Source organism: Antedon bifida, chromosome 5 (genome assembly GCF_963402885.1).
Source record: "Antedon bifida chromosome 5, ecAntBifi1.1, whole genome shotgun sequence".
Lineage (NCBI taxonomy): Eukaryota > Metazoa > Echinodermata > Crinoidea > Comatulida > Antedonidae > Antedon > Antedon bifida.
In genome coordinates, this window is record NC_136230.1 from 18,297,252 (window position 1) to 18,318,181 (window position 20,930).

Sequence of the window (20,930 nt, forward strand, 5' to 3'; positions counted from 1 at the left end):
GCCAACATATAATACATACAATACACATGCTAGACCCGGGCAACTCCAGCTTTCATGTGCCAGCCAACATATAATACATACAATACAAATGCTAGACCCGGGCAACTCCAGCTTTCATGTGCCAGCCAACATATAATACATACAATACACATGCTAGACCCGGGCAACTCCAGCTTTGATGTCCCAGCCAGCAGTGATACATACAATACACATGCTAGACCCGGGCAACTCCAGCTTTGATGTCCCAGCCAACATATAATACATACAATACACATGCTAGACCCGGGCAACTCCAGCTTTGATGTCCCAGCCAACATATAATACATACAATACACATGCTAGACCCGGGCAACTCCAGCTTTGATGTCCCAGCCAACATATAAAACATACAATACACATGCTAGACCCGGGCAACTCCAGCTTTGATGTCCCAGCCAGCAGTGATGCATACAATACACATGCTAGACCCGGGCAACTCCAGCTTTCATGTGCCAGCCAACATATAATACATACAATACACATGCTAGACCCGGGCAACTCTAGCTTTCATGTGCCAGCCAACATATAATACATACAATACACATGCTAGACCCGGGCAACTCCAGCTTTCATGTGCCAGCCAACATATAATACATACAATACACATGCTAGACCCAGGCAACTCCAGCTTTGATGTCCCAGCCAACATATAAAACATACAATACACATGCTAGACCCGGGCAACTCCAGCTTTGATGTCCCAGCCAACATATAAAACATACAATACACATGCTAGACCCGGGCAACTCCAGCTTTGATGTCCCAGCCAGCAGTGATACATACAATACACATGCTAGACCCGGGCAACTCCAGCTTTGATGTCCCAGCCAACATATAATACATACAATACACATGCTAGACCCGGGCAACTCCAGCTTTGATGTCCCAGCCAACATATAAAACATACAATACACATGCTAGACCCGGGCAACTCCAGCTTTCATGTGCCAGCCAACATATAATACATACAATACACATGCTAGACCTGGGCAACTCCAGCTTTGATGTCTCAGCCAACATATAAAACATACAATACACATGCTAGACCCGGGCAACTCCAGCTTTGATGTCCCAGCCAACATATAATACATACAATACACATGCTAGACCCGGGCAACTCCAGCTTTCATGTGCCAGCCAACATATAATACATACAATACACATGCTAGACCCGGGCAACTCCAGCTTTGATGTCCCAGCCAACATATAATACATACAATACACATGCTAGACCCGGGCAACTCCAGCTTTGATGTCCCAGCCAACATATAAAACATACAATACATATGCTAGACCCGGGCAACTCCAGCTTTGATGTCCCAGCCAGCAGTGATACATACAATACACATCGCTAGACCCGGGCAACTCCAGCTTTGATGTCCCAGCCAACATATAATACATACAATACACATGCTAGACCCAGGCAACTCCAGCTTTGATGTCCCAGCCAACATATAATACATACAATACACATGCTAGACCCGGGCAACTCCAGCTTTGATGTCCCAGCCAACATATAATACATACAATACACATGCTAGACCCGGGCAACTCCAGCTTTCATGTGCCAGCCAACATATAATACATACAATACACATGCTAGACCCAGGCAACTCCAGCTTTGATGTCCCAGCCAACATATAATACATACAATACACATGCTAGACCCGGGCAACTCCAGCTTTGATGTCCCAGCCAACATATAATACATACAATACACATGCTAGACCAGGGCAACTCCAGCTTTGATGTCCCAGCCAACATATAATACATACAATACACATGCTAGACCCGGGCAACTCCAGCTTTGATGTCCCAGCCAACATATAATACATACAATACACATGCTAGACCCGGGCAACTCCAGCTTTGATGTCCCAGCCAACATATAATACATACAATACACATGCTAGACCCGGGCAACTCCAGCTTTCATGTGCCAGCCAACATATAATACATACAATACACATGCTAGACCCGGGCAACTCCAGCTTTGATGTCCCAGCCAACATATAAAACATACAATACACATGCTAGACCCGGGCAACTCCAGCTTTGATGTCCCAGCCAACATATAATACATACAATACACATGCTAGACCCGGGCAACTCCAGCTTTGATGTCCCAGCCAACATATAATACATACAATACACATGCTAGACCCGGGCAACTCCAGCTTTGATGTCCCAGCCAACATATAAAACATACAATACACATGCTAGACCCGGGCAACTCCAGCTTTGATGTCCCAGCCAACATATAATACATACAATACACATGCTAGACCCGGGCAACTCCAGCTTTCATGTGCCAGCCAACATATAATACATACAATACACATGCTAGACCCGGGCAACTCCAGCTTTGATGTCCCAGCCAACATATAATACATACAATACACATGCTAGACCCGGGCAACTCCAGCTTTCATGTGCCAGCCAACATATAATACATACAATACACATGCTAGACCCGGGCAACTCCAGCTTTGATGTCCCAGCCAACATATAAAACATACAATACACATGCTAGACCCGGGCAACTCCAGCTTTGATGTCCCAGCCAACATATAATACATACAATACACATGCTAGACCCGGGCAACTCCAGCTTTGATGTCCCAGCTAACATATAATACATACAATACACATGCTAGACCCGGGCAACTCCAGCTTTAGATAGATAGATAGAAATCTTTCTTTATTCTGGATATTCATTCAATATTTGTACATTGTTCTTCCTTGAAGTCCAGTTAACACTTACAAATTACAAATATAAACAATAAAAATGGAAAATTATGAAAACGTTTTTAAAGACTACAATATCACAAGAAGCAAGAGAAAAATACAGTTAGATCAAATTTTTAAACGATTGCAAAGTTAATGAATTTATAGAGCTGCGAATATCTGGTGAAAGATTATTCCAGAGTTTGACTGAGCGGTATTGAAATGTTCTTTTACCAGAATCATTATGCCATTTTGGTAAGACTAAAGTGTTTTTCGATTTGCTTCTTGTATTTAAATTGTGATAATTATCAATAAAATCATAAAAATCAATTAGGTAATCGGGAACAGTACCTGTTAAACATTTAAAGGTCATTATAAGAATATTATGGTCCCATCGTTGATTTATATGTTTCCAATTGAGTGATGTCATGAGATCATCAACAGGTGTTCTAATATCAGCATATAGGATAATTCTGGCAAGTCTATTTAACAATATTTGGAGCTTTGATGTCCCAGCCAACATATAATACATACAATACACATGCTAGACCCGGGCAACTCCAGCTTTGATGTCCCAGCCAACATATAATACATACAATACACATGCTAGACCCAGGCAACTCCAGCTTTGATGTCCCAGCCAGCAGTGATACATACAATACACATGCTAGACCCGGGCAACTCCAGCTTTCATGTGCCAGCCAAGATATAAAACATACAATACACATGCTAGACCCGGGCAACTCCAGCTTTGATGTCCCAGCCAGCAGTGATACATACAATACACATGCTAGACCCGGGCAACTCCAGCTTTCATGTGCCAGCCAAGATATAAAACATACAATACACATGCTAGACCCGGGCAACTCCAGCTTTGATGTCCCAGCCAACATATAATACATACAATACACATGCTAGACCCGGGCAACTCCAGCTTTGATGTCCCAGCCAACATATAAAACATACAATACACATGCTAGACCCGGGCAACTCCAGCTTTGATGTCCCAGCCAACATATAATACATACAATACACATGCTAGACCCGGGCAACTCCAGCTTTGATGTCCCAGCCAACATATAAAACATACAATACACATGCTAGACCCGGGCAACTCCAGCTTTCATGTGCCAGCCAACATATAATACATACAATACACATGCTAGACCCGGGCAACTCCAGCTTTGATGTCCCAGCCAACATATAATTTTATTTATTTATTTATTTAATCGGTATATAAAAATATATTACAAAACGACAGTCAAAGACTGAAATGAATTGTATTACAAATAAATAAAAATTAGTTAAAATTGCTATAAAAATAGAAACATCTTATTAAAATTAGATATCGTACCATAAAATTATAAACCATACATGAATAAAAAACCTTAAAACATTCACTTATAACATATCTAAAAAAAGAGCTAGTGATGCCTATTAATTATATCTACCATGGTGGGAACTGGAGACGACCTAAGTCTGCTGGTTTTACAATGAGGTACTTCTAGAAATCGGTTGAATCTGAGAGACCGAGCTGGCTTATGAAGAGGGGGAAGTATTTCTCTAAACAGCTCGGATTTTAGTAAGCCTTCCCCGAAAGACAACACCAGTTTGTTTCTTCTCTCAACAAGAGTAGGTAAACCAGTAACAGACAATGCATGATCATAGCACAAGTAGTTGTTACCTAGCATGATTCGCAATGCTCTCTTTTGTACCTTTTCAATAGACTTGGACATATCCTTAGTGATAGCGCCATGCCAAACAGGGGCAGCATATTCTAAAATAGGTCTTATATAAGCCATATAAACAGTCAACAGATCATTAATTAAGATTCCAACTTTTTTCAAAATACACAAGGAAAATAAACGTCTAGAAGCTCTAGACACAATATTAGTAGTGTTAAGTTCCCATTTCAGGTCATTTTGAATGATTACACCAAGAAGCGTCATGTGATCAACTACTTGTAAAATGGAACCACTCAGACTAAAAGAAGGCGATATAATATCGTCCGACTTGTCCTTAAGAAAATTGACAACCAAGATATGGCATTTGGAGGGTTTGGGTATCATGTTATTGGATGAACACCAAACACTCAGATCATCTAACAGGGATTGCATGGAAGGCAAATCACCTTTGCGAACGACCTCCCCAAGGGTGAGGTCATCCACATATTTCCATCGTCTGCAGCAATCAACACAAGCATCGTTAATAAGTACTAGGAAAAGTACAGGGCCAAGCAATGTCCCCTGTGGGACACCACAAGTCAGTGACTTGGAAGATGACAAAGTCCCAGCAAACTTGGTGTTGAGAGAACGGGAAGTGAGAAAGCTGCAGACGATGGGAATTATGGACGACCTCACACCCAGTTCAATCAACTTTATAATAATAACATTATGATCAACACGATCAAAAGCTTTAGTAAAGTCAGTGGCACATAGGTTCACATAACATTTACCCTTCTCAACATCTTTGAGTGTAGAGTCAATAAGACTAACAAGATAGTGAGTTGAGGAAGCCTTTTTCCTACTACCAAATTGACGAGAATCTAATTTACCCTTAATATCTTCAAGAATCCACTTAACAATAAAAGATTCAAATACCCTGGCAAGAATATAGGTAAGGGAAATAGGTCTAAGGTCAGAGACAGAACTAGCATTCACAGTTTTAGGAATGGGAACTGCAGTAGCCCTTTTCCAAAGGTCGGGGAAAACACCATCCTTCAATGCATGATTGAAGATATCCGCAACAGGCTCAGCAAGTTCAGGAGCAAAATCTCGATATAATTTAATAGGGGGTTCATCTGGATGGCCAGCTTTGTTAGGCTTAAGATTACAAAGGGCTTTTAGGACCTGACCAGCATATATTAAAGGTGGTGGCCCAGGGGCTGGGAGATAAGCAGGCAAATCGTTTAAATTAAGAGGAGGGATGTCATTACAAACACTAGAGAAATGGGCATTAATCTCAGAGGCAGTTTCAACTTTGGACAGCCCAGGCAAGGTGAAATTAGAATTTTTAGTCTTAAGATTACATAGTTGTTTAATACCTTTATGCCACATGGCAGGGTTGTTACGTTTAAGACTTAATAAGGAATTACAATAATATTTGTTTTTTGCCTTTCTAATACAATCTTGGACTAAGTTGCGAATTGAACGCCACTCATCCGTTCTACCAAACCTACGAAACAAAGTTTGTCTCGAGTCAATTAATCTTCGAATCTTGTCGGACATCCAGGGCTTGTCAGCAGTGCGCTTGTTCCTAATCAGCACAGGAAAGATCTTGTTAAAAGCACCATTCAAAATTGAAGAGAACATTTTGGTTTTTCGATTGACGTCCTCAATATTCAGCACATCATTCCACTCATGGGTTGTAACCCATTGACCAAAGGACAAAACAGAGGAGTCACGATATGGCTGAGAACGCACTGATAGACGCTTGTGCTGAGGTAATTCAATCAGTGGTTCCAATAGGATGGCATTATGGTCACTCCGACCCAGTGGCGCTAAGCGTTCCGGAAGATGGTAAAGATCAGCACGACTCAAAAATATCTTGTCCAACAGGGCATCCTTTCGCGTAGCGAAGTTAACAACTTGCGATAGTCCAACATTCACTTCCAGCTCAGCTAGATCTAGGTCATTAAAGTCACCCAAAATAGCAATAGGAGCAGCGAAATCCATAGAACGAATGTTATCAATTGTATCAACAAATCCGCATTAGCGGCAGACGGTGGATAATAAATAGCTCCAATATAAAAGTGACTACCTTGATTTGACTTGCCTGGAATAGTTGTCTTTATCCAAAAGCATTCGAAATTACAGCTACCATGTGCAATGCAAGATTCACAGGCAAAATCATCACCAACAAAAATAGCAACACCACCACCTCTCTTGTTGCATCTATTCTTCGTGAACTTTTTAAAACCGGAACAATTCACAAAATCAATAGTAGCATCATTCAGCCAAGTCTCTGTTAACACAGCTATATCGACTTTGAATTTGGAAATGGTGGCTTCAAATTCGTCAATCTTATTTTTAACAGAGCGGGCATTAGCAAGGAAAAGTCTAGGACAGGAAACTCCTGATCTACGTAGTTTAATTGTGACCAGATTATTTCGAGAAGAGCCACTTTTGTTGAGGGCGGCCATGTTGGTAGGCCTAGGCCTACGCCCATTACCAATAACGACTTTAATCTTACGCCTTTTATTTCTGCCACCACGAGAACCTCTCGGTTTCCTCAATATCAGGAGCTCCTTAGCAATGTTGAAGAAAGATGGATTATCGTAGAAACATTTACCCTGGTTGAAAGATTTTAGGTCAGCAGTAGAGTAACGGACAGCCATCGAGGAGATGCCAGCACCGAGACGTGCTACCTGTGTGTACCGCGCACAAAAATGTACACCTGCTCCTACAGCTGGCTTGGTGACCAGGCCTAACTCCAAAGTTCAGTTAATACAGGCAAAACTAGCAAAATACCATCAAAAGACAAATAATAATAGACACCAAACAACCAACTTGCACAATACTCAGCACGAGACGAAAAAAAAGGCGTTAAAAAATGGTAAAATGTTAGGTGAAAAGGAGAGCGAATTTAAATTTCAAACGGCATCAGTGAAGCGCCCTCATTGATAATACATACAATACACATGCTAGACCCGGGCAACTCCAGCTTTGATGTCCCAGCCAACATATAATACATACAATACACATGCTAGACCCAGGCAACTCCAGCTTTGATGTCCCAGCCAACATATAATACATACAATACACATGCTAGACCCGGGAAACTCCAGCTTTGATGTCCCAGCCAGCAGTGATACATACAATACACATGCTAGACCTGGGCAACTCCAGCTTTCATGTGCCAGCCAAGATATAAAACATACAATACACATGCTAGACCCGGGCAACTCCAGCTTTAATGTCCCAGCAAACATATAATACATACAATACACATGCTAGACCCGGGCAACTCCAGCTTTGATGTCCCAGCCAACATATAAAACATACAATACACATGCTAGACCCGGGCAACTCCAGCTTTGATGTCCCAGCCAACATATAAAACATACAATACACATGCTAGACCCGGGCAACTCCAGCTTTGATGTGCCAGCCAACATATAATACATACAATACACATGCTAGACCCGGGCAACTCCAGCTTTCATGTCCCAGCCAGCAGTGATACAACTTTAGAAAATTTAAGATAAATAAAATAGATTGGTTAAAACCAAACATTTAGTACTTCAGATCAAATATCAAACTCAAATACTAAGTTCATATAAATACATAACTGAATAGAACATAGAAACAGCCTGTTGTAGTGCAATAAAATGTTCAATTGGTAATTTACAAGCGTCTTTATCATTTATTTCTATTTGACTCTACATCTTGTATCGAGCACTTTCGTTTACATGATCTGCTTTAAATTCATCACGAGTTATACAGGGCCGTAGCCAGGATCTGTCAAGGGACACTAAGTATTTGGGTTGTCTGGCGGTGTACTTTGTACGAATCGTTTGTGGTATTTGCGTCAATATCATGTTACATCCAGGGACCAAACATTTTTATTTATTTGTCAGTTAAAAATTGGCAATTCATTTGCAACTCTTAGAAATTTACAGACACTTATCGCTCAACGTATGCTCATACAGGGAAGAAGGTATGAGTTATTCACGATTGAGTTAACAAATTTTTTAATTTAAAAATAACCTTTTGTACTGTGGGGCACGTGTTTGGAGGATTTTCAGGGATGGGGGTTCGGCATGTCAGGGATGGGGGTTCGCAGTCGGTTAAGGGGGTTCGCTGTAAAAGGGTGGGGTTTCGTCCCGAGCCATACCCCCACCGGCTACGGGCCTGTTATAACTGAATTGTATAAAATATAAAATAATCAACCTTTTTGTCTCGTAACAATTTAAATTGTTGTTTTCATAGATTACTTGTTTAAGTTTAATAGAAAAAAGTCTAACATCAAATACACATATGTCCTGGACATCTGACAGGATTAAGTCCCAGATCCAAGGGAATCTATTAAATGTACTGTTAAAGAAAGCATTAGTTCTAGATTTTTGTTGTATAAAGTTGCTATGACTGGGTTCTGGAAGTATTGATTTATGGAACAATGGTGAACAGATTATAGAGGCATTTTACAACAAACATGATATAAAGAAAAGTTAAACGACTATATAAAATAGGAATATTTAAGATTTCATGTCTACTGTGATACGATATATGTCTGAGTTATCGTGCCTGGTATACGGAAAACAAGACCGTGTAAGACTTCTCTGGACCTCCTCCAGTTTATCAATGTTGTCCTGCTGAAATGGTAACCATACAGGGATACCATATTGAATAATAGATAGAAGTATTTAATCAGAATTTCTTGGTTTGTAGACTTAGCAGTACGTTTAATAAATCTGTATAGTCTTTTATATTTGGAAAAAACAATGTTGATATGTTCTTCCCATTTTAGTGTTTTTGTAATAGTTAACCTAGATATCTCATATTATCAACTGTTTCTAATTTATTACCACTAATAAAGTTTTCATCATAAATACTTTTCCTGCTCCGTGTAATTTGCATCAGCTTACATTTTTTACTATTTAGTGCCATGTTCAATTCCCCATTTAAAAACAACATTTAAATCATCTTGTAGTTTTACACTATCTGCCCGAGTCCAGCTGACTCTAAATAAAACTGTGTCATCCACATGCTGTGGCATATCCGATTCAACCAAGATACGTATAAATTAAACAACAGAGACCCAGCACGAATTCCTGTGGTACACCAGACGTGATGACAAACCACCAAACATTCTTATCACCACAAATCAAAACATTCAACTGAACAACAGGAGACTGCAAGAATATTCAACCAGATTCAACTAAGTCACTGTTCGCCAGTCGGAACTGATATTAACATACTTTGAAAGCTTTACAAACGATGACAATTTACCAGACGACTATGAAATGCGTTATTATGTCCTATACCATCACGGTAACACTTGTTCACCTCAATGGTGTTTTTCCGCAAGGCTGTAAGACATCATACAAAAATTAAAATAACAATTAAACAAGAGTTTAACTAAAACTGAAAATAAATACTAAAAATCTTAATTAATTATTAATAAGAATTTAACTAAAAACAAAATCTTAATTTACACATAACATTATAAATTAAAGTAAAACAAATTAATTTGATAATTTGTAAAATCCAAATCATACTGTACGAGAGAGTAAACCCCAAGATTAACATTAACAAAGATTAATAATAACTTAAACTACATACAAATAAACATTATCAACCATACAAATTTTTAAAAAGAAATATATAATACTGGCAGTTACCCGTCCAATGGACGGGCACCATCTTATAATTATTCGGGATGATTCGGGAATCAAAAAGATAGTACAGCAATATTATAGTAATACAGTATACACAAATGTGTAAATGGATGTATAGCGCACAGCATTATACTGTTTTCATCTTTATTATTTCAGTGTTTATTTTTTTATGAAATTAGGTTCAATTCAAAGCAGATGAATAATACTACACATTGATTATCATGAAAAGTCATTTGAGTCATTATTTTACAAAATATATGGAAAATAAACTAATTTTTTCCATTTTTTTTGGTAAAATTTCATTTTTTTATTTTAATGAATAACAAATATTTTTGTAACATATGCTTGAGTGGATATGGGAGTGGATATCAAAAAGAAATTTTAAATTTGTGTTACAATTAGAGCTTGTAAAAAACTTATTTTACTCATTTTTGGGTAAAAATAAAAAAAAAATGTTATCTGCTAACTACTTGTAGTAGAATGCTAAATCATACATTAAATAAATAAAAGCCAATGATAATGTTTATATTCATTGTAATGGAAGTTTTTGTCATAAACATATTATAAATCATCATAAATTTAGAAAATACGGATTTTCATTTATTTTTGGTTAAAAATTACAACATGCTATCTGTTGAACTACTTGCCGTAGAACGCTAAATCATACATTAAATGAAAACCAATGATAATGTTTATATTCATTGTATTGATTCATTGTCAAAATCAGTATTTTCTAAATTTATGATAACTATAGGTTTATGACAAAAACTTTCATTACAATGAATATAAACATTATTATTGCCTTTCATTTTTATTCAAGATTTAGCGATTTTTACCCAAAAATGAATAAAATCAGTATTTTACATAATTATACAAGCTCTAATTGTAACGCAAATTTAAAATATCTTTTTGATATCCACTCCCATATAGTTAGGGCAGTTTTTAAAAGTTTAAAAGCATATGTTACAAAAATATTTGTTATTCATTAAATTAAAAAATGAAATTTTACCAAAAAATGGAAAAAATGAGATTATTTTCCACATATTTTGTAAAATAATGACTTTTCATAATAATCAATTGAGTAGTATTATCATCGGCGTTACATTGAGCTTAATTCCAAAACAATTGATGCATTTCATCCAATACTGTGCCATAAAATAAAGATATTGGTAAAATTACGTAAAAAAATAGGTCATTGACCTCTGACCTGAAAGTGCATCACAAGAAAAAATATGTGCACTAAATCAACTCATCTCTCAGACTATTAGCATGGGATAGAGTAGCACATTTGTAACAACTATTTGAATTATGTTTGTTTAGGTGTTGGAGTGTGCTTGGTGTGAGCTATGGAAACAGGTTACAAATGCACAAGATCTTGACCACATAATATCTGCTCATGAAGACTTTCTTGACACCATCATTAAACGATCATTACTTGATCCAGAATCTACTGTAAGAATTTATTATTAGATAGATAAATTAGAATAAGTTAATTGTTTTATAAATAGGCATACAGTTGTCATCACATTCTAGTATTTTTTAATTACTTTATCGCTGTTGTTATGATAATATTTCAACTTACTTAAGGCGTAATCTCCAAATTATATCAGGCGACAATATGCAAGACAAGATTGTTCCACCAGATATGTCTTGAAACCTCTATATTGCACCGTGTCTTGGAAGCCAATATTTATTACCAGAAGGAAAATCATGCTTTTTAGCTAAATCTACTCACTTTATGCATCTGAATCGTTGAATTTGTATCATTTTTAATGATTACTGTCCACTTTACATCCCATTTTTCTTGCATTAATGAATGTCACCAATATTATAATACCAGATGGAGCAATTTCAATTTTCGAGTACCTACTGTATATAAAGCTGCTCATACTAAATAATATTCAGCTATTAAGAATTGGAATGCCTTTCCCATAGTAATATAACATTCTAAATCTATAGACAATTCTAAACCACAAATGTATTTTTCAATGAGATACAAATAAATAAATCTTTTAATCACATGAAATACTATCTTTCCTATTTATATAGCGTTTGTTAACTCAGTTAAGAGCAATATTTGACTTAATAATTCAGTACCAATCAGCACAAGAAACAATGTACAAGAAGGCTCTGGATGAGCTTGAAGCGCAACAACAGATGAGAAATCTCATCACTACACGGACTCAAGAGGTATTTTTTTTGTTATACTGTTCTACACAAAATTATAATTACAGATATTGCCTGCTTAGAAGTGAAATATAAGATTTGACATCCCAGAGGGAATGATATTTTGCTTGATCGAATATATACTCCCGAGAGCAAAATATAATTTCCGAGGTGATGTCAAATCTTATATTTTACAGATATAAAAGGCGATATCTGTTATTATTGTTGTTTTGTTTTGTTTCTGAACATGCTCAGAATGAATTTCTGACTGGATTGCTTGTGTGTGTCATGAAAAGGTACGCTGTGTTCGTAGAAAACCCTGTCATATGGGTTGTTGATAATTGTTGCATTTTGCCGGGGATTCCCCATCATTTAAGTATATCTTCATTTCCCTATGTCCGTAATATTGGGCCGAATTTCCGTAGTAATTACAGACGTTCCAAACTTTGAAATAACAGTGTTTAATTGCTTCTTTCTGCAAATTTCGATTATATTTTCTTTTATATAGAGTGTAGTTTAAGCAGCACCACAGTTTGTAGTGGATAAATGAAAATGAGTTTGTAAATTGTGGTTTTAGACGAGTGGAAATAGCTCAAAAATAGCCTTTGAGTCAAACAAATTGCAAAAGTTTGTTTTATTGTTGAAATATGTTTCGAAATATATTAGAGAATACTATATCCAAAATCTACCCTGATCTGCCGAGTATTAGTGGCCTAATTTGCATAAAATCAAAATGGCTGCCATTTGACAACTTTCATCCTAATTATCTCTTAAACCATAAAGAATTTTGTATAAGAATGTACAACTATATTGTATAAAAATATTGATGTCTGCACACTGCGCCCACATCCCTCCCTCCCAGAGATTAATACAGTAGGTCAATGATTATATATACCTTAAACATTTTGAAACAAGCACGAATTTGCGATACTCGGAGTACAGCAAAAGAAGCTGTAATGACGTCATAAGAGGGGATGTGACGTCACATACACATCATCAACCTCGCTACCAATACGGCTATACGGTACCATCTTCGAAGACGTCATATGACTGCATCCGGATTGAAATTTAAAAATCTGGCTCTATAGCTTAGAGGACATTTCCCTGTAGTATATTCATGCAAAATCCCAGCTCAATACTACAATGAATAAGGGACGAGTAGTACTTTAAAAATCACAATTTTTTCGATTGGTACCATGTTTATGACGTCGTAATTCTGCATCCGATTGAAGTACGAAAATTTTCTCTCTATAGCTTTTTTCACCTATTACCCTAGTATATGTATGCAAAGAACTAGTAGGACTTGAAAGTTGGCTCAATAGTGTCCAGATAGAAGAAGAGGAGAACGAGTCCTAGACTCGGGTAGCCCGAGTAAAAAATTGAATATTATAACTAATACATTAAAGATATATTGTCCCCCTGAAAAAATATTTTATGAATTTCGCGTATTTAACATAGGTCAAAAACCAAATAAAATTTTAAATTGAAACTTTGCAGAAGTTTAATTTATATCATGCACTAACTTTCTGTGGAAAAAAAATTGCGAGTTTAACACAAATTTACGCGCGCACGCGCATTTAAAATTTGAAAATGGGAAAAAACAATTTCTAATCAACTTTCTACGCGTTTCATTTTAAGCATGTCATGCAATATTCCAACGTATATGACGTGCACGTGGTGTTTGTCGTGCGGATAACTAACTCGTCAAAGTGACGAGTTACATGTCTAGTTTTTATTTAAATTATTTAATAAGCACTTTTATCTCATCTTTTACAGATTCAGTATTTTTTATTTTTCAATTTCAATTGCACAATTATGACATATCAAAGTATGAATTCTTGTTGTATTTTACTTCAAATACACTCCACTTGTGGAAACGTATTGGATATAATCGTGGTGGTATTATTTGTGAAAAGTAGGATACTTTTTTCTATTGTTGTGTGCATGTTATTATGTGACATTAAATTACACATTAAAAAACAAATTTGAAAGAAACAAATTTTAGGCGGCCAATATATCTTTAAAACTGCGTTTTTTGTAAGAAATATTTCTTGTTATCGTTGTTTTTCAAATTTTGAATATGTGTACTGTAAGTGTAATCTAAAAAAAACCCCAAATATAATAAAATGTAATTCTTTACAATTAAATGATCTTTCCTAATAGTCTGATCCTTGGAGTAAAATCAAATGAGGTTTTCTATAGACATGATATGTTCAGGTACATCATCCAAATTCAAATGAATTCACTTCATAATTAGACATTTTATCTTGACCCTAAATACAAATCAAATGCAAATCTTTAAGAACATATTTATATTTCTATTAAATACATTATTGTTCAAAATATCTGATTTTTTTTAGAGATAAATTGCATATTTTATATGGCATAATTGGATGACTTTGATTTTTGATTTTGACCTCTAATACAACTCAATTGCATATGAATAGTTAAGGTCATATTTATATTAAATAATGTTTTGAGAGATGATTTTCATATTTTATATGGTGTAATTAGATGACCTTTTAAACCTTGACCCCTAATACAACTCAATTGCATTATTCTGAATCTTGGAGTCTTGTTTATATTTGGACTTATAGTTATACATTCTTTATTCAGAATAGCTAATGAATTAAAAGATAATTAGCATATTTTAGATGCCATGCTGGAATGACCTTTGACCTTGACCCTAAAGACAAATCAAGTACATTATTCTGAATATTTGGGGTCATGTTTATATTTGTGTTTAATACATTCTTATACCAAATTCTTTATGGTTTAAGAGATAATTGGGGCCAAAGTTGTAAAATGGCAGCCATTTTGATTTTATGCAAATTAGGTCATTTAAAATGGGCAGATCAGGGTAGATTAGGTAAATTAGATCACTCCGGTCATTAGCGATATTGAGACAGCAGCACATGTGATCAGCGCAGCTGCAGTTATAGTATAGCAGCAATGCTGCCTTGCGCCATTTCAAATGAAAAGTACAAAACTATATTCTTGCTCATGTTTCTACCTCGTGCACACTGCTCCTGCCAAACATAAGATTGAGCACCCTTTTTATTTACCATTTTTCGAAACACCAAATGCAGTGATACCATTAGTCTAGGTTGTGTTTCTTACTATTTCTAAGCTGCTATATAGGCAATAGCTGAATGTGGGATGATTCGGCCCAGGTTTGACGGGACGAATCGGCCCACTTTAGGCCGATATAATGTCTGACTAAGAGAGGCTTCTAATTTCATTATGATATGAAAGATTGTGAAGTACATTAAGCTAACATTATGTTTTGTTGTTTTTTGGGGAATTTTTAATTGATCGTTTTATATAATTTATTTAGTAGGTACAAACAAGGAGGATGAAGTTGCAATCATATTTACTTCTTTCTAATTAGTGTCATTTACAGCGAACTAGAGGTGCCATTGATCTTTAATTTCACGTGCACGAGAGTACCATTTGTGGCCATCTAGGGGTGTCATTTAACAAATTCGCTTCGCCACAGGCCCTTTAGTTTATTTATATTATTATTATTCAATTCAATTCAATTCACTTTTATTTCAGAACAAAGTCCATATCATAACACATAACAATATTCTGACCTCATCGCATAACTTTGAGATGAGCATAGTTAGTTTTTAGATGAAACTTAAATGACATCATCTTTAAGAAGAAATTATAGATGATGACATACCAATAGTCCGGTCAATGTAGCAAAAATACATAGACAAAATCAGAACAGAATTTATTTTTGTGCTAAATATCCTATCAGAACAACATCAAAAATGGAGAAAAAATACAGTTGAAGAAATTAGGTTAATGTCCATAAAACCAAAATGGCTGCTATTTACAGAATTTTTCTTTATATCAGGTATAGTTTAGGCAATCTATAATTTTATTTTTTAAATTGAACACACATGATGTGGAGATGAAATTCCACAAATCGGTCACACCTTTAGAACATATGCAAATTAGCTGAAAAATGCAAATTATGGGTTAAAATATAGGGTATCTACCTATCTGTATACCTACCCATAGAATGCCAACCGCTAGTTGTCGAGAGTTAATTTTTTTTTCCAAATTGTTCTTATGGTAAAATAATAATAATAAGTAGTCCAGAATTGGGATCCGGGTTGCCTTCAGCATGTAATGGAGTTGTTCCTGACCACATATCTATCTGTGGTTTCAATTTGGAAAGATCTGCCAATAACTTGTTGAGTAATACTTCTAACAAATGTAGAAACAAACACACACACACGATCGACCACACAACCTCTTGCCATTCTGGAGGAGCTAGTTAGCTGAAATATGCAAATCAACTGAAATATGCAAATTAAGGGTAAAAATATAGGGAACCTGTGGCCGTATTCACCAATCACACTTAAGTGAGATATTTCCCTTAAATCCTAAGAATTTCCCTTAAATCAAGAAAATATTAAGGGTTTCACTTAAGTGGTATTCACAAAGGGTTTAAGGTTAAGGGAAACCCTTAACTTGGTCTATTTTCCCCTTAACTTTTAAGGGACCTCAGAGGTCCCTTAAAAGTTCCCTTAACTATTAAGTACCTTGGTTGTGCTGACGATTCTGTATGTGCGAGTACTATGCCTACTTGTAGACAGCCCCAGTCTAGGCTAGGTAGAGATGCTAGGCCCCCTGTTGGTGTGCCCAGTAACCAGCCTAGCCTAGGGATTCATGTTTGGTTTGATTTGAGTAGCATCTAGACCTTTTTTGCTGATCCTCACCATACAAATTAGTCTAGGCCTATATTCATTTATTTGTTTTTATTTTGACTGCCATTATTTTCGTGGAAGATGGCTTCTCATTTCGTTGTAATAGAAATTATCCCCCAGTCTAGTAGGCTAGGTAGAGATGCTAGTCTCTAGGTAGAGATGTTGGTCTGCCAAGTAACCAGCCTAGGATGCATATTCCTCAACACAGACAGGTTTAAGCCTGCACAGAATGTTGGTTTGTTAGTAGCATCTAGGCTAGACCTATTTTTCTTGATCCTCATACAAATTAGTCTAGGTCTATTCATTTACTTGTTTTTGTTTTGACTGCCATTTTCTTTTTATTGATCATCGTCACGTCCACACACTTTCTCCCCGTCCCCCTTTCCCAATCTCCTTACTCTTTTTTTAAATATGCAAATTAGTTTTAGAGAGGAAAGTGATTGGACCATAGGGGAATTAAATCCTCTGTGATTGGACAATGGGACAACTCATGAATATTTATGATTATTTTTACCCTTAAGTTTTACCCTTAAATTAAGTGTTTTCCTTAGGTAAGTGAATCCCTTAACTCATTTGTGAATACCCCTTAAGTGTTTCCCTTTGTTAAGGGAATTCTTAAATTTTAAGGGTAAGTATTTCCCTTAGCCTAAGTGAGATTGGTGAATACGGCCACTGGTTCTGTAGCATCTCATTTACAGGGCCTGGATTCTTCATTATAGTTCGGCTGTTAATGTCCAAGACTTGTATATATACAGTAAGATTGTGATGGCCAGTGTGCGGAGTAACAAGTTTTATTTTCAATTTTTATTTTTTCTCCAAATAATTTTTAGCTTTGCGACAGCAATGGTTGGTTATGGCGCTCTTGCAATTACTTCTGTTCTTGAGCCCTCTTCTTTGATGGTCGAACAAGATATTAACTGTCTGAAGCTCATGCCCGGTGACTTCGATCTTGATTGAGATTGGCCTTTCACTATTGGTCATGATCTTTGTTTATTCGAAACTAAATTCTATGCCACAACTGGAGGATGTTACTGTACAGGTTCATCGTTAGGGCAAGTTCCTCTTCACTGCCGTCTACTCTATCAATGTTATCTGCAAAACGGAACTGACATTCCCTCAGAAAATGGTGTACCCTGGTGTATTGCAAGAGCTTCATTCATAATGCGTTCGAAAAAAAGATATTAAAGAGTGTAGGTGAACATAGATAGCCTTGGGTAAGCTGATGTATGAAACCATTTCCCTGAACCAGTACTATTTTGCTGACTGTGTGGATCCGCTTCTGTCTCATGTTATATTTGTTCATTGTTGCCCATAGTGCCACATGCCAAACTCTGTCGAAGGTTTTCTTTCATCTACAAAAGACTCAACCTTCTACTGCGATCAGCAAGTGTAATAGATAAACTTAGTTGGAAGTATGCCTCTGAAATCAAATATGGAGCTGTTTTGGGATTACTCATAGTGCCAACGCATCAATTCCCCCACTCTAGTGGTAGGTGTCAACTTGAATCCAAAAGAATGGGATATGTTCTAGCTAATCCCTCCCAGCAGATTTACCATCATCTCCAGATTCTCTTCTAAAGGTTATTAAATACGATTGCAAACTTAATGCAATACAAGGAACTTTTAAGATGTTATGTCGAGTCATAATCTTTTGGTATTCCTAAATAGTTCATACATAAAGCTGATCTGATTATAAGGTTTCACAGAAATGCATTCAGGTTTAACACTTTGACTGTCAGAGGTTTTTCCCATTAGAAACTGCCTCGCCAATGTTTTATAACCAATGTCAATGTTTTTACTAAGCTGATTAAAACTACGGTAACCTCCTTAAAATAGTCCTGCGACCGCCCCTGCTAAGCCTCCTATCCGATGTAATTAAGCTTGGCTAGTTAGTCTACCTTGCGACGAATTAAGGCAAATAATTACAATTGCCAATTACGACAGCAGATGCAAGTTCTTACTCGAAAATTACACAGTCAATATCAAACTCCTGGATAATTTGCTGGATTTTATATTATCAATATCATCGTACACAAGGACATATACGAATTATGATCCTCAAAGCGGTAGTCATGTGATGCAGTTTCAACCAATCACAATCACATATTTTTCTATGTAATATTTTCCCATATCTACTGTAGCAAGTTTGAAAACAAAACACCACTGTTTTGTTTAGTGTTTTATTTATTATAGAATATTTCACCACATACACTTCTTGTTGATGACATGTTATAGATCCTAGAAAATTGATTTTGTTGACCTATTATAGTAACAGTAGCCTACAGTTTGCTTTAGTATGATTAGGTTTTGCTGTACTCTGTCCAACTGGTTATAAATATGCATAAAACTTAAAGATACTATCCCTACAATATTTGATGTTTTGTAAAAATAATGCATATATATTTAAAAACATTAAACCATGTCATTCCTTGTCTTAAATGTACATTTATGATTAAATATGATAAAAAGAGAGAACATCGTACGCTAGCTATAGTCCTACCTGACTCTAGTTGCTGCATTGTCTTTTTGTTTTTGGCAGAATCTGTTAACCCGGTATTTTTACTGAAAAGTTATGAATCTTCCATTTGTTTTGGCCATTACGATCGATCAAAGTGAGTGAATCACAGAAGTTATAGCGAGCCGCTTAAATTATTAAAATCATCTTATAGACGAAGAAAATTATCGCAATAGGCCCAATAGTATTAATTTTACATAAAATGCAGTTTGTAACCTTAAATTAGATGTCTTTAATTGGAAAAAGTGTGGCAAACAAGTAAAAATGTATATATTGGTCAGCCTAAAAATTATGATTCAAATACACCAAAGAATGTTTCTTCAAATTTGTGTATAAATTAGTTCAATGGTCAGTGATCACGGCTATTCCATTCGGGGTACCGACTATAGGAAAAATATAGATTGTTATCTTATATTTTATTTCTAAAACCTGCATATAACCTATAATTCGTCATACTAAGAATTAAATCTAGTTTTGTATTGTGTATTTACATAGAATTATACTTTATTTAGGGGAAATGGGGTGTAAGTGAAAAGGAAGAAGAAGCAGAAAAGAAAAGAAAGGCAAACTTCATCTGTCAAGTTTTACCAGGCTGTAGGGCCCAGTTTAGAGTTCTTAGTCAATCCTACCAGGTAAGACAATCTATATGGAACCTGTAATGTTATGTATCTTATAGATTTCCTCATCTTCAACAATTCAAATTAACTGGTGGTTGGGCGTTATGTATACTGTTAGTTACACATGCCAAATGGTAGTTTGCTATCATTGTGTAGAAGAAAACCCAAATATACATACTACACATACCACCGCTACATATATTGAGGAATATTTAATAATCCTCATACAGAACAGTCATCTCAACAGACAATTCCGTGTATTACTGGTTCTCTTAATTTAACTCCTATCAAGGAGAAAAGATGCGTGTATTTATGTGTATTTATTTCTTGTTTAAACCTAACCTAAACTTCTGTAAAATGATGGTGTTTAATAACATAAATTAACATTTTAAAACTGTAGTGATTACTGACGAAACTGTAAGTAGGTAGTCGATTAACTAAGATATCTCTATTTAAAACTTGTAGTATTGTGTGCGCGTGCAAAAAACATTGAACATCGACTATTTAAAACTAAGATATCTCTATTTAAAACTAAGATATCTCTATTGGAAACTAAGATATCTCTATTGAAAACTAAGATATCTCTATTGAAAACTAAGATAGCTTTGTTAATGATTAAATGACAGTTTGGGCTTCCATATGTATGCGCACAAAAAACATTTGTGGGTGATACGTTTTCACATGTGTGGTTGTTTTCACATTTGTTGGCGTTTCCACATTTTTGGGTTCAACATGGTCCTCTTGCGATGGAGGGGGTGGTGTTGTTATTCCCGTTTATAAGGACATTTTCTTCTGAAGTTATT

The 20,930-nt window shown here is 36.0% G+C and overlaps 2 protein-coding genes across 4 annotated transcripts in view; one reads left to right on the forward strand and one right to left on the reverse strand.

Moving 5' to 3' along the window:
• Positions 1-20,930, reverse strand: part of LOC144842685 (beta carbonic anhydrase 1-like) — a 307,431-nt gene that overhangs the window by 126,815 nt on the left and 159,686 nt on the right. The gene's annotated exons all lie outside the window — the stretch shown is intronic.
• Positions 1-20,930, forward strand: part of LOC144842634 (gamma-tubulin complex component 3 homolog) — a 64,784-nt gene that overhangs the window by 38,093 nt on the left and 5,761 nt on the right. For all 3 annotated transcript variants that reach the window (XM_078699116.1, XM_078699114.1, XM_078699117.1), the window contains 3 exons: positions 11,426-11,557; positions 12,155-12,295; positions 20,023-20,142. In XM_078699116.1, the coding sequence (XP_078555242.1) occupies positions 11,426-11,557; positions 12,155-12,295; positions 20,023-20,142 (393 nt within the window). The remainder of the gene's footprint in view (positions 1-11,425; positions 11,558-12,154; positions 12,296-20,022; positions 20,143-20,930) is intronic.